Source organism: Centropristis striata, chromosome 22, assembly GCF_030273125.1.
Source record: "Centropristis striata isolate RG_2023a ecotype Rhode Island chromosome 22, C.striata_1.0, whole genome shotgun sequence".
Lineage (NCBI taxonomy): Eukaryota > Metazoa > Chordata > Actinopteri > Perciformes > Serranidae > Centropristis > Centropristis striata.
The window spans coordinates 15,928,797-15,943,896 of NC_081538.1; the positions used below are offsets into that span (position 1 = coordinate 15,928,797).

General features: G+C 37.0%; 1 protein-coding gene across 1 annotated transcript in view; it reads left to right on the forward strand.

Moving 5' to 3' along the window:
* plxnc1 (plexin C1) overlaps positions 1 to 15,100 on the forward strand; it is a 56,676-nt gene that overhangs the window by 31,850 nt on the left and 9,726 nt on the right. The window contains exons 20-23 of the mRNA XM_059325475.1: positions 1,284 to 1,482; positions 4,538 to 4,684; positions 10,321 to 10,489; positions 12,921 to 13,021. Of these exons, the coding sequence (XP_059181458.1) occupies positions 1,284 to 1,482; positions 4,538 to 4,684; positions 10,321 to 10,489; positions 12,921 to 13,021 (616 nt within the window). The remainder of the gene's footprint in view (positions 1 to 1,283; positions 1,483 to 4,537; positions 4,685 to 10,320; positions 10,490 to 12,920; positions 13,022 to 15,100) is intronic.

A 15,100-nucleotide genomic window follows, 5' to 3' on the forward strand; every position in this document is an offset into this window, starting at 1 on the left:
GTTCAGTTGCACTTTAAATTTAAAAACATTCCAGATTTTTATAAATGTAATTTTTATTACTGTGTTGTTGTACAGGTGCATCTCAATAAATTAGAATATCACAGAAAAGTCTATTTATGTCAGTAATTCAATTCAAAAAGTGAAAATAACACATTATATAGATCCATTATACACAGAATGAAACATTTCATGTCTTAATTTATTTAATTTCTTCTAATTATAATGCTTATGGCTTACATTTAATGAAGACCTAAAATTCAGTGTCTCAAAAAAATATATATTACAAAAGACTCATTTTAAAAAGTATGTTCAATATGGAAATGTTGGGCTCTGAAAAGTATGTCCATCTATATGACTCAATACTTGGTTGGGGCTGTTTGACTTGAACTACTGGAAATGGACTTTTCATCATATTCTAATTTGTTGAGATGCAGCTGTAAATGGATTCAAGTTTGGTGAAGAGCATATTCTGACTTGTTTTGGACTGGAAAATCAAAGTTTAGGATCTGGGACTTGACTTGGGATGTCAGACTTATTCATTTGCAAAACAACGACTCAGTCCCACCTCTGACTACAACCATTACTATATAACTATATATAACTGTATCTTTGTCTTCTCTCGTCTATTTTATTACCTTCAGTTTTAGTTTTCAATCCTGCTCTTTTATTATTGTTTCATTTTTGGTCTTTCCTTCTGTTTCCTATTTTCTTCACCTTCACTTTCATTATTGGATCTTTTGTGACTAATAATTTTCTTTTCAGTTGCCCACTCATGTCAGAACTAGCGATTGTTTTATTACTTTGTTACTGCATAATCTGCCCTATAGTTTCTTGATTAGTCAATTATTTTTTTGCTTATGAAATGTTTACAATTAGTGAAAAAAGCCATTCACAATCTTTCAGAACCCTTGTGATGTCTTTAAGTTGCTTGTTTTGTCCAATACCCAAAGATATTCAATTTATTGTCATATAGGACAAAGAAAAGCAAGAATCCATCTCCTTTTTGAGTAGCTGAAACCAAATAGTTTGGCATTTTAGTTTGAAAAAAATAAGTAAATTCACTTAAATACAACACAAAATAGCTGCAGATGAATTTTCTGTCTGACTAAGTGATGTATAGTTGAGTTTGCTAAAATGTTTAATTATCTCATAAATTGCTCTTTGCACTCTCTTACCTGTTTATCCATTCAATGATACTATTGTACAGTATTTTTCTATTCCCCTCTTCCTCTGTATTGCATCCTATTTCCTGTTCTTGCTGACATTTGTCTCCTGTCCTCCAGGTGCACGTTGGCATCATTACTGACCGTAGCGCTCCACAACAAGTTGTCCTACCTGACGGAGGTGATGGAGGCTCTGCTGAGGGCTCTGATGCAGCAGAACAGCAATGCTCAGCCCAAACTGCTGCTACGACGCACTGAGTCCACTGTAGAGAAACTGCTGACCAACTGGATGTCCATCTGCCTTTATGGCTTCCTCAGGGTCAGTTGTTCTTATGTCTCTTTTAGTCCTTGCTGTTTGATAAAACCACAAGCAACAGTTCAGCTAAATCCCCACATCATGACCAACCAGAGGAACGTTTTTCTGCACTTCGTCAGCTGTGCTCTGCGTTTCATTACTGGCTTTGGAAATCGCACACATCATTGTACTTTGTATGCCACGGCTGAAATGCTGTCTTTGTATGTTGGCAGGCCCTCTGATTGGGGAGTTTTTATCTACAAATCTATTCTTGGGCTGCTTCCCTCATACCTGTTGTTAGAGAAATGCATTGAGGAAACCTTTAAAATAAAATGATCTGACTGCAACACAAAATCCTCACCTATTTCTCTGCGCAGATTTGTTTGATGGAGAATGATGAGCAGGAGACGTCCGAGTTCTCAGTTTAACTTCACTTTATTACAACACATTAAGAAATGTGCAGTTACAGAGTCTCTGGGTTCAAACTACACTTCCCTGATTTACATGATTAAGGCGGATCAGTTCATGAGGTCTGGACCCCCCTTCTGTTTCTCAAACCTTTTTTATAGCCTAACAATGTTTTACTGATAATTTATGTAGAACTCTCCAGAAGGTGCGTCCCTCTCGAACCGTTGATTCGTCAGTTTTATTCAATATCAGGACACGCCATGTCACCAAGCAGAGAAGATAGTTCTCTCTTCTGCTTCAGCACACCATGTCCGTGACCTGACCTGTTAACAAAACATTCAACACAACCTTCTGCCTTGTTATGACTTGCAGAGATTTTAGTGGAGACAGATGTTGCAATGTGCGCATAAAATACAAAGCATACAATATATCTTTTTGTGATGATAGAATCTTACTAAGTTTAAGCAGTTGGAATAAATGTAGTTAGAGTAATCATAGTTTTAAAACAATATTAGCATATGATCATTGTATCAAAAGCATCTTACATGATTAATCTATAAATGCATAGAGAGAGGGCACACACACAGTTAGTGAATTACGCATGCATAGATAGTGACCTAGTCAATCAGATAGTGATCCCCATGCACAGAGACAGAAAACAGAGACAGAATAGCAGATTATTTCTAACGCTGTGTACATACATGTGTCAAAACCAAACTCAACATGGTCTACGCTCTCAAAATATTGTACAGATGCTGGTGCCAAGAGTAAGAACTGAGTTCGGTAAGAAACCTTTATCATGGAATAATTTGCAAATGGACTTGAAATTGTCTGAACTGATCACAGTCTGGGAATTCGAATCGATTCTAAAGGACAAAGAAATCTCTTCCCTTGGTCAGTGTGACTGCTCCTTATAAGTCTCTACTGAGGATCACTGAGTGTTGTTGTGATGGCTGTTTTTGTATTTAATTGTTTATGATAATTGTGTTTAAATGTTGTAACTTGTCTCTTTTTATGCTGCTTTTTTGGCCAGGTCTGTCTTTGAAAAGAGATTTTTTTTAAAATCTCAATTAGGTTTTAAATGGTTAAATAAAGGATATATAACTGTAGGGAAATATACTCAGTGTGTTAACATGCGCAGTTTAATCGAGCTATGCTTAAAAATCGATATTGGTCTGCCCTTCTCCCAGTTTACATGCAACCTAGAAAATCGAATGACTGACAGGAACGTGTCCTCCTCCTCAACACTGGGTGGTGATATGCGTCGTTTCAGCGGGTTAATGTGGCCCCCTTTCTGGTTGACCTCAGTTCAACATTGTGCTGTAAATACTGACCGGCGACCGGCTAATGACCGGCTAACGCGTCTGGCTAATGTGACTGACTAACGCGACCGGCTAATGTGACCGGCTAACACGACCGGCTAATGTGACCGGCTAACACGACCAGCTAATGTGACCAGCTAATACGACCGGCTAATGTGACCGGCTACTGCGACTGGCTAACGCGACCGGCTAATGTGACCGGCTAACTTGACCGGCTAATGTGGGAGCGTCTATCTTGGATGTTTTTGTTCCGGGGTCATACGCCAGCGTGTCTTGTCTTGTCTTGTCATACATGCCGGCGAAAATCCTATTCCAATCACATTATCTGGGTGTCCTAATGGGAGTTGGAGAACTGCGACATCAGTCGGACTAACACGTTTACATGCACTTCAGTTGTCCAGTTATAGTCAGATTAAGGCAATAATTTGTTTTTTTTCAAGTGTCATGTAAACATACTGAGTGTCTCCAGCTTAGTTTTGTGGACTACCATTTTTTATTTTTTTTATCGGGGTTTTCTGCAGTGTTAGAACTTCACCTTCTGGTATTGGCTCAGTTCGCTTTAAACCCCGACCGAAGTGATACAAAAACAAGTGTTAGGTACAACTGTTGCTAATGGGAAACATAAACATAGTGATTCAAGTTCAGCCGAGTCGAGCCGAGTCTTAGCATGCAGTGAAAATATGCCGAGAGTCTAGCTCTACATTCACCTCACCTTCTTGCAGTTGAAATATTGTGGAAACTTCCGAGTCGACACAACACAGTGTGTGAAGTTAACAGGAACTTCTGCGAAGCTAAAAAAATACCAGAGAATTAGTACAAATGCTGAAACTAGTTTTACACTTTGTGCAACACCTTAGTATTTGTTAAAAGTCCTCACCCAAGCTGTGTTTTTTGCTGACCACAAGCAAGGAAATGACTTGTTTTCCCTCATATACTGCTACTCTGCCTTATGTTGCAGCATTTATCTATTATTCAGTGTTTCTCTGTGAGGTCCCAACAGGTTAGTTACCAACTATTCACTGTCACAAACTAGAGATTTTACTTCAGCAACTTAAGAAACCACATCCTGTCCTCTCTGCCCCCTTAACAGCTGTTACCATGGATACAGACTTAATGTTTATAGATCACAGTTCAGTATTTTTTCACAGCTATTTCAGTGTGTACCATACACACGTCTCGATTCATATTTATAAATGTGTTTTTGTCAGTACAAAGTTCTGGTAGTGACTAAGATAATTTCTTGTTTCTGGGCAGTATAAACTAGAATGAACCGAAAAGAAAAATGTCCCAAAACGTACCACAACTTCTGTGCCTGGTTTGATGCAGTTCCCTTTCCTGATTCTGTGCAGGAAAGTGTTGGCCAGCACCTGTTCCTGATGGTGAGCGCTCTCACGCAACAGACTGCAAAAGGCCCCGTGGACTGTGTGACCGAGAAAGCTCTGTACACACTCAGCGAGGACTGGCTGCTGTGGCAGGCTCAGGACTTCAGCTCCCTGGTACAGAAACACACACATACACACTTTATTTTACACAGATTACTTGATACATCATGTGTGGTGGTCATGGAATAATTGCTTAGCTATGTGTGGCATATAGGCCTTTTGCTCTGTGTCAGTGCACCACAAGTTTAGTCAGTTGTGCTTGTACATGTGGAAACAATCCTTAACACTTCCTAATTCTAAGTTCTGCTTTTGATCTGCTCGGGTTACATACAAAACTCTACCGACTTAATGCTCTGACTTATAAAGAAATATATGCACATCCTTCCCAAACAAACACAAACAAGGCTGTGATAGTATATTTCCAATTAAAGAAACTTAAAAAAAAAAAAGTTTTCACCCTCCTGAATCAAAGTGTGTTGTTGGCCACGTTGACATTATTTAGACATCATGTCATTGACAGCAGTTTTAGTACTGAACCACTTCCCCCATGTATTTTAAGGCCTTTTTGAACATGCAAAGCAGCACAGCTTTAAGAAGCTCGGCATGGATTTTTTTACCGCATGCATTTATTCTGGGCGTTGCACATAAGAGAAGTTCTGTAATAGTTCCGGAAACACACTGACAAAAGTATTATCGAATTACTTAACCCATTGCTTAATAAACAGTGGTTTGAATTAGGGTAAAGACTGAGATTTTTTAAACTGAGATTATTAAAAATCATTAAAAAAAAATATTATAAAAAATCTTTTAGATGGCTATGATAGCGCCATTGGTAGCCTTAACCCTTTATCGGGCGAAGAACTATATTTGGTAACTTCAGTGGATATCCAAAATGGGGTCCCCATGTCTCTCTGTTTGGTCGTAGAACCACATGGATTTTTCAGCAAAGATCAGGCTACGTCACAGACAGTGACACCATGACATTTGACCAATCTGTATGATCATAATATAATAATATTAACTTTATTGACCTTGACCTCCATGTAAAAATGAAAAATGTATGAGAATCTGCTACTTTTAATCTCATAAATCTGCAACTGTTTTCTCGCAGATTCACCACTTTAAATCTCGTAAATATGCACATTTTTTTTCTCGTACATTTGCCACTTTAATCTCGTAAATTTTTTTCTCAAAATATTACCCCCCTCCCCCGGGTCTGGATGTTGTTTTTTTTTACACATTCCACAGTCCACATTCTGGCTCTATGTGATATCCTCCAATAATAACCCTTGGAATTTGCAAGTATTTCAATGAGTGCCCTATTAAGGGTTAAATCTCTGTGTCACCCCTCTGCAAGGAAACTTGGTTCTGCACAGTCTGTTGAGCACTTTAAACTGAGGTTGCTTTTAAATGTGCTGTATAAATAAATAAACTTTGACTTTTAGTCACCTTAAGCCTTACCAAGCAGAGTAAGAAACCATGAAATTTCCATTAAATTTTGTACTTACATTCATGTTATCCTCAGGATTAATTGTAATAAGTTTCTGATCCCAAGAGGTTTTTTATATGGTAAATGTAATGTACCTGCACTTATATAGCGCTTTTCTAGTCGATTTGCGACCACTCAAAGCTTTACACTACAGATTGCGCTCATTCACCCATTCACCCACACATTCATACTGGTGGCAGAGGCTACCCTAAACGGTGCCACCTGCCACCATTGGGAATTCATTCACACACCGATGAACGCAACATCAGGAGCAATTTGGGGTTCAGTATCTTGCTCAAGGATACTTTGACATGTAGGCTGCCATGGTCAGGGATTGAACCACCAACCCTCCGATCGGTGGGCAACCCGCTCTACCAACTGAGGCACATCAGTTTACAAATGTAATGTCTCCCAAAGTGTTGGTTTATAACCAAACATCTGTAGAACTGACGACATTCCCGTCAGCCTTATGCTATTCGGAAGCGCTAGCATGCTAACATGCTTTTCTAAGGTCGTGGTAAACATTAAACATGCTTAACTTCACTATTTTAACACGATCGGTGTGAGCATGTTAGCTTGTTGATGTTTGCATTAAGTTTAAAGGCATCACTGAACTACATCAGTGTGTGTATATGAGGGTTGTTTGACACAGAGACAGCTTGAACCACTTCCTCCGCTGTGTATTTTAAGGCTCTTTTTACTTGCAAAGTAGTACAGCTTTAAAAAGCTTAACATGGTTTTGTGTATGTCATGTTTTCGGGATATCTATAAATAAAATTTTAAAAAGTTCCTGGACTTGCAAAAAAAGAGAAGTTCTGCAATAGTTCTATAAATAAAAATATATATCAGATAATGAAACCCACTGCTTAAAAAATAGGGATTTGTTGAGATAAATTAAATTTAACCACCTTTAGGCTTATCAAGCAGAGATTAAAAAAAATGTAAAAAAAAAAGAAGGCTTTATGGCTTCTCTTTGAAGTTTCATAGTTTCAGGCACCATGGTTACACTAGTGAAACTGAATAACAGTACCTAGTGGTAGTAAATATCTGCTTGCTATGAAACATTATGACTGAAAATGAGAGTGAAAGATGTTAAACACATCAGTAAAATCACACATTATACATTTCCTTTAAACACGCCCTTGGGTACATTAGTACTTTAGTCTTGTCAGGTTTTTACACCAAAATACATCATACAGGTGCATCTCAATAAATTAGAATATCATAGAAAAGTTTATTTATGACAGTAATTCAATTAAAAAAATGGAAATAACACATTAAAAAAGATCCATTACACACAGACTGAAACATCTCATATTACAAAAGACCAATTTTAAAAAGTATGTTTAATATATAAATGTTTGCCTCTGAAAAGTATGTCCATCTATATGACTCAATACTTGGTTGGGGCTGTTTGACTTGAACTACTGGAAAGGGTCTTTTCTATGATATTCTAATGTATTCAGATGCATCTGTACATAGTGTACTACTCATTAACAGGACAGAAAAAAATCCTTGGGTGTTGCTAATGTTTGGAGCATTTGCATTAAATAAGAGTACATAAGAATTAAGTTTGAGATGGTATTTGCCAGTATTGTTGCAGGTATCTTTTAGACCCCATTCAGAACAGTGACATGGGTTCAAAGCAGGTCAGACACACCCAGCCTTACACCCAGTAAACAACCATGTCTATAAGGGATGGGCACATTATTAATATTTAAAGCCTCTACATTCCATTAAAACTAAGAGCAGGAAAATATAAGCAAGTTGCTAAGCTTGGGTTAGCACACACAGAGACCTGAAACTGAAGCAGGACTTTATTTTGTACTTGTGTAATCCAGTTCTTTGTAATTCTGCGGGTTTGACAGATGCTGGAGGCTTTAAATGCTGACAGGAGGAATGAACATGTGACATCAGTCTCATAGGACAAGGTCAATGTGGGTTAAAGGTCCTTTCAATAGACTTGACTCATTTGTGCAAAGATGCTACATTTCGAGGTCATTTAAGTTGGAAAGATTGACACACATTTGTGTTTTTGGTTTTGAAAAAAAAAAAAAAAGGAATGGTTTCCCATATTTCTGTGTGACAATACTCAAACCACATCCTCAGAGTCCTTGAGTTTGAGATGCTTTTTTTCCTTACATTTTACCTTTAATTGTTGCCTATTTTGCCACAAATATTAAAAGTTACAGAGAAATACTTACTTATGTTTTAAACCAGGTTTTTAGTGGCATGTGTTTTGGTCTCTATACATTTTAAGAATAATACTGAATGCAACATTAATCCCTTCTAATGATCTTGTATTTCCCACTCTGTATCATATGCTTTTGTAGCTACATGTCTTTTTTTTATCGGCCATTTACACTGTAAAAAAGAAGAAGTTGTTTTTATGGTAAAAAAAAATGGCAGCAGTGGTTGCCAGAACTTTACCGAAATAAATACGGTGCAACTTTTTCTAATATTACGGTAAAAGGATATTGGCACTGTTGAGTTCACGTTTAAGATTGCCATTTTATTTCTTATTTTACCGTTAAAAAAACCAAAACGTTTTTCTATCAAAAGAAACACTTTTCTGTTCCATATAATTGACCAGAAAATACTTTATAACTGTTGCATAAATTAAAGATTTTACCATAAAATATTACAGTGTATTTTTGTTGGATATATGATGTTTAGTACATTTAACTGTGAGAAAAAATATTTTTACAAAAAATAAATGCAAAAATTACAGTGATGGCTTGCATACAGTAGATTGCCAGTGTATTTTACAGTAATGTATTTATTTTTTATTTTTTTTAACTGTTTTGTCTGATATATACATTTACGATGTTTCATTGTTACTGAAACTGATTTAACTCATATATCATCTTACGGTCATGGTTAAGCAGTTTTTCACCATAGACACTTTTTACAGTGTATGCACAGCCAAATATTTATAGAACTACCTGCATAACTTACTGTTACTTGTATATGTGTGTATGTGTATATTTTCCACACAAACTGCAAATCTCCACACAACTGCAACAGTAATTTATCTGTTGAATTATCCCCAGTACGCCCTTCTAACAAAACACTTGACTGTGTTACATCTTCAGCTCTGTGTGTTCCCTCTTCTTTTACATTTCCTTCTCTCTGCTGCTCCACTGACTCCACCCGCAGCACTCATCGTTTTATCTAATCTAACAAACCACCATCTCACTTAACTGCTAGTTTCCAACCATTAGATGGTGTGTGCATTAGCCACAAAACTGCAGAAAGGAAATAAGATGAAGCCTGATGATGCATTAACTGCAACAACAGTGTTGTGTAAGCCTTTCATTAACCACACCTTCCCCTCAGAGATCCCTGCAGCTGTGTTAGCTTTCCAACAATGAATGATGGACGTGTTGTGATATATCTCAGAATATTAACATGAATAGAACGGACATTCAAATCAACATAGCAGGATGGTCGGAGCAGCGAAGATTTAATGGTGTATCATTGCCATAGCAACACATTATAAAGGGTTAACTTCTGGTTACACTGACTTGTGAGGTTTTGCAGTAAAAAAAAACACCACGACGTTCAGTGCAGTAGTACACAGAAAGCAACTTAAAGGTGTAATATTAGGTTTAGGTTTATTTTAATTGCACAGTTAGAATTACATAAAATGACAAAGATAACATATAATGTAAAGTGCAGGGAGAGGCAGAAAACCCAGATGGGGTTATTTAAAGCCTCCACCTGAAATGTCATAGTTATTAGAAAGTAATAAACTGATAATAGAAAAAACAAATGTATAACATCAACAAGTTATAATGACAATAACAAAAACAATTAAAAACAAAAATGAACATGTTATAAAAGTGTATTTGTGTGTGAATTAGAATTTTAAAACGGCAGTTAAATGAGCTTTTAGACATCTTTTGAAACATTTTAGGGAGATGGAGTCCTTTGCCAGATGGGAAAAGGTATTCCATAATTTGGTCCCCCTAAATTGAACAATAAATTGACCTCTGCATGTCAGAAATCTTGGAGGATGAAGATCTAATTGTTTGCTCAATGGGGAAACTGAGGTTAGCATTAGTAGTATATCGTGGTCTTGCACAAGTGTGCTGCACAAGAAGCTGTGGGCATGTGCTAGTGTGGTTAGCCATTACTCACCATTCACACGTGTACTCTTGCATAGATTACAATCTCTGTATCTAATCAGGAAAGACTTGTTTGTGTTTGCCAGTGTTTGGTAGAAACAGTAACATTTCCGTGTTTATTTTATTTACAGAAGCTGAAGGTGCTGTTTGCAGTGGGCAGTGATGGAGAGGTGAGCGAGCCTCTGGAGGTCAACGCTCTCAGCTGTGACTCAATAGAGCAGGTCAAAGAGAAGATCCTGTCCGCCTTTAAGGCCAAGTTCGGCTTCCCCTACAACAGCCCCCTCAGGGACGTCCGGATTGGTGAGAATCAGACGTGCACTGCAAAAACCAACTGACAAAAAGGACATATAGGACATAAATAACTACAATTAAGCAAATACATGCTTGAAACAAGTACAATTATCTGCCAGTGCAGTAAGTACATTTTTCTTCATAAGAATTCTTTAAATCAGTAAAAAATATCTAGGCACTGGAAAAACCAAAGATAGCTTGAGATAAATCCAAATATACTTATTTTGAGCAATTGTGGCTTGAATAGCCCGACTGTAGTAGCATGTTGAATGCTTAAAATAATAAATTAACTCTTAAAACAAGATAAATGATCTAACACTTCTAAATCTAAAGTTTTTTTTTATCTTGGTAAGAAACAAATAATTGTCAGTGCACTCTGCTCGGGCCAGTTCATCGCTGCTTGCAGCTTTAATTGATCTTGTTTTAAGAGTTAATTTCTTATTTTAAGTGTTCAACATGCTTATTTCTAGATTTAATAATCTTAATTTAAGAAATCTTGTCAAGTGAAATTATCTGTCCATGCAGCAAGATCATTTCCCTCAGATTTAGTGTTTTTATCTTGTTTTTAGACACACCTTTTTTGTTATGTACCAGTGAAATGACCACAACAAACAGTCGAAAGTCCTTCCACTTCCATTCTATTTCTAAAGCTATATCTTAATCCTTTGTGCCATCAAGCTTCATTGTTGTCCAAAAACTGTTTAAATCATTTCAGTGAGCCAAACTGTTGCACAGGGACGCCTCTTCTGAAAATCCAACTATACAGGACTGTCTCAGAAAATTAGAATATTGTGATAAAGTTCTTTATTTTCTGTAATGCAATTAAAAAAACAAAAATGTCATACATTCTGGATTCATTACAAATCAACTGAAATATTGCAAGCCTTTTATTATTTTAATATTGCTGATTATGGCATACAGCTTAAGAAAACTCAAATATCCTATCTCAAAATATTAGAATATCATGAAAAAGTATACTAGTAGGGTATTCAACTAATCACTTGAATCGTCTAATTAACTCGAAACACCTGCAAGGGTTTCCTGAGCCTTGAAAAACACTCAGCTTGGTTCAGTAAACTAAATCACAAGTATGGGGAAGACTGCTGATCTGACTGCTGTCCAGAGGACCATCATTGACACCCTCCATCAGGAGGGTAAGACACAAAAAGAAATTTCTCAAAGAGCAAGCTGTTCACAGAGTGCAGTTTCAAAGCACATCCACAAAAAGTCTGTTGGAAAGGGGAAACGTGGCAGGAAACGCTGCACAACCAAGAGAGATGGCCGCAGCCTTAACAGCATTGTGAAGAAGAGTCGCTTCCAGAATTTGGGGGAGCTTCAAAGACAGTGGACTGAAGCTGGAGTCCAGGTATCAAAAGCCACTGTTCACAGACGTGTCCGGGAAATGGGCTACAATAGCCGTATTCCCATGGTCAAGCCACTTCTGAACTCAAGACAACGGAAGAAGCGTCTGACTTGGGCTATGGAAAAGAAGCACTGGACAGTTGCAGAGTGGTCCAAAGTCCTCTTTTCAGACGAAAGCAAGTTTTGTATTTCATTTGGAAGTCAAGGCGCCAGAGTCTGGAGAAAGGCTGGAGAGGAGCAAAATCCAAGTTGCTTGAAATCCAGTGTGAAGTTCCCACAGTCAGCGATGGTTTGGGGAGCCATGTCAGCTGCTGGTGTTGGTCCACTGTGTTTCATCAAGTCCAGAGTAAATTCAGCTGTGTACCAAGAGATTTTAGAGCACTACATGCTTCCGTCTGCTGAAAAGCTCTATGGAGATGATAATTTCATTTTCCAGCATGATCTGGCACCTGCCCACAGTGCCAAAACCACCAGTAACTGGTGTACTGACCATGGGATTACTGTCCTCGATTGGCCTGCCAATTCCCCTGACCTGAACCCCATAGAGAATTTGTGGGGTATTGTGAAGAAGAAGCTGAAAGACACCAGACCCAACAATGCAAATGAGCTAAAGGCCGCTATTGAAGCATCCTGGGCATCCATAAAACCTCAGCAATGCCACAGGCTGATTGCCTCCATGCCACGCCGCATTGATGCAGTAATCCGTGCAAAAGGATTCCCAACCAAGTACTGAGTGCATTAATGGACATTTTCAAATGTTTGATTTTGTTTTGCTGTTATAAATCTTTTTTTTTTACTTGGTCTGAGGAAATATTCTAATTTTTTGAGATAGGATTTTTGAGTTTTCTTAAGCTGTAAGCCATAATCAGCAATATTAAAATAATAAAAGGCTTGCAATATTTCAGTTGATTTGTAATGAATCCAGAATGTATGACATTTTTGTTTTTTTAATTGCATTACAGAAAATAAAGAACTTTATCACAATATTCTAATTTTCTGAGACAGTCCGTATATTTGTGACGAAAGATTTATGATGTTTTGCACAGTTTCACTATAACTTCCTCCCTTTTCTCACCAGAGTATGAGAGGGATGGAGTGTTTTTTCCCCTTGAGGAAGTAGATGCAAGCTCTGAGGTTATTGGGGAGGTGACAATGCTCAACACACTCAAGCACTACAAGGTGAGACACAGACTATCTAACAAAGCTTTGTACTTGGAAGGTGGTTCTCAACCTCTGTCGTATTTATGTACCGTCCTGCAGAAAGTCTTTCTGTTTGTGTTGTGTTGGAAACACACCCACTAAAAACACCAACCAAGTCAACATGAGAGCTGAGTGTTTGTCAGTTGGCACAACTCCTCTTTCACTTTGACTCTTTGTGTTCCTGTCTCCACCCACAGGAAAACAGCATGCATATGGGCATCTTCTCTCTGTGGTTTGTGTTGACATATAAAATGAGCCTGACGCCTTGACAGAAACTGGATTCAAAATTTAAATAACCACACCGCTAAAAAAGGTGTCTAAAAACAAGATAAAAACACTAAATCTGAGGGAAATGATCTTGCTGCATGGACAGATAATTTCACTTGACAATTCAATTCAATTCAACTTAATTTATAGAGCACATTTCATGCACAAGGCAGACTCAATGTGCTTCACAGTGGATATACATAATTACAGTTAAAAACAAAACAAAACAAAAACAAACAATTATATAATTTAAAAAATAATTAAAAAAAACAAGATTTCTAAAATTTAGATTATTAAATCTAGAAATAAGCATGTTGAACACTTCAAATAAGAAATTAACACTTAAAACAAGATAAATTATCTAACACTTCTAAATCTAAATTTTTTTTTATCTTGGTAAGAAACAAATAATTGTCACATTGCCAGTTCATCGCTTGCTTCATGCTTGCAGCTTTAATTTATCTTGTTTTAAGAGTTAATTTCTTATGCTAAGCGTTCAACATGCTTATTTCTAGATTTAATAATCATATAGTAATTATTTCCCTCAGATTTAGTGTTTTTATCTTGTTTTCAGACTCACCTTTTTGCAGTGCAACCTCTCATTGCAAATATCAGCTTTAACCCATTCAATCCCAATTTTTTTCCAGACATGAAAATATCCAAATCATGTGTCATTTGTACTTATTTGTAAATAATCAACCATTAGTTTAAAAGATTTTAAAAGGAAAAATAGGTGAAAAAGTGTGTTTTATGTATAGTCACAATAGTGACTGGTGGGATAAGATGTTGTATCTAACATTTACCCATCAGGCTGTCTCATTCTTCAGAGTTACCAGACTAACTGAATTTCCCCTCAGTAATTCCTACTTCCCAGTAATTTTGATTTTTTTAAATTTGATTTATAGACTACATTAACATATTTCTCCTATGCAGTTATATTTCCCTTTTCAGTTATTAACAAATGTAGAGTTCTGTTACTGGTAGTCTCCAACATTGCCATTAGAATAACATTCTAGTGTGACTTTGGCCTAAATTATCTAATATACAACTATACCAATATGAATACTGAGAGGACAATACATAGAGCAAACAACAACAAAAAGCAGTTATCGGTCTAACTCAACATTGTTACTTCACTCTAACAGACATACCATTTTTACTTTTGGACGCTTCCAATGTGATGGGAGTAGGAGAACATCCATTGGCTCAGGGCAGCTTTGTTTGACATATTCTGTAGGAATTGAGCCTTATAACTAAGAAATATTTTTACGGTCACTATTGTGGGATTAAATGGGTTGATCTAACAGGAAATGGCAGCATACTGTAGTTCAGCATGCTGGAAGATCATACAAGAAGTAGCTGTTTTACATATAAGAATATCAAAAAGGGGAAACTGCACCAAAAACATAGACACAGGTGCTTAAGGTTATACTGAATTAACAAAAGGCAGAAATTTGACATCAAATACAGGTTAATCTATGCTAAACACTTGCATACTGTTGTTTGGGACTTCCCTCAAAAATGTACTTTTACTTTCCTTACTTTGAAATTTGTTTTTAAACTGCTGTTAAGACTTCATTTCCTGTTGTCAACGACAGAATTGAATTTGCTCCACTGAGTCAGTCTGCTGCATGTCAGTGAGAGGAGATGGAAGCTCTTCTTCATCTCACTTTGTCATCAAAGTTGACATGAAGAGAGAATTTTTACATAAGAGAGAAAAATAGTGGTTTGTAATGGCTTCATAATGGGATCATTGAGTCTTTTGTGCTCTTCGTGTCTCTGGTCAAAGCC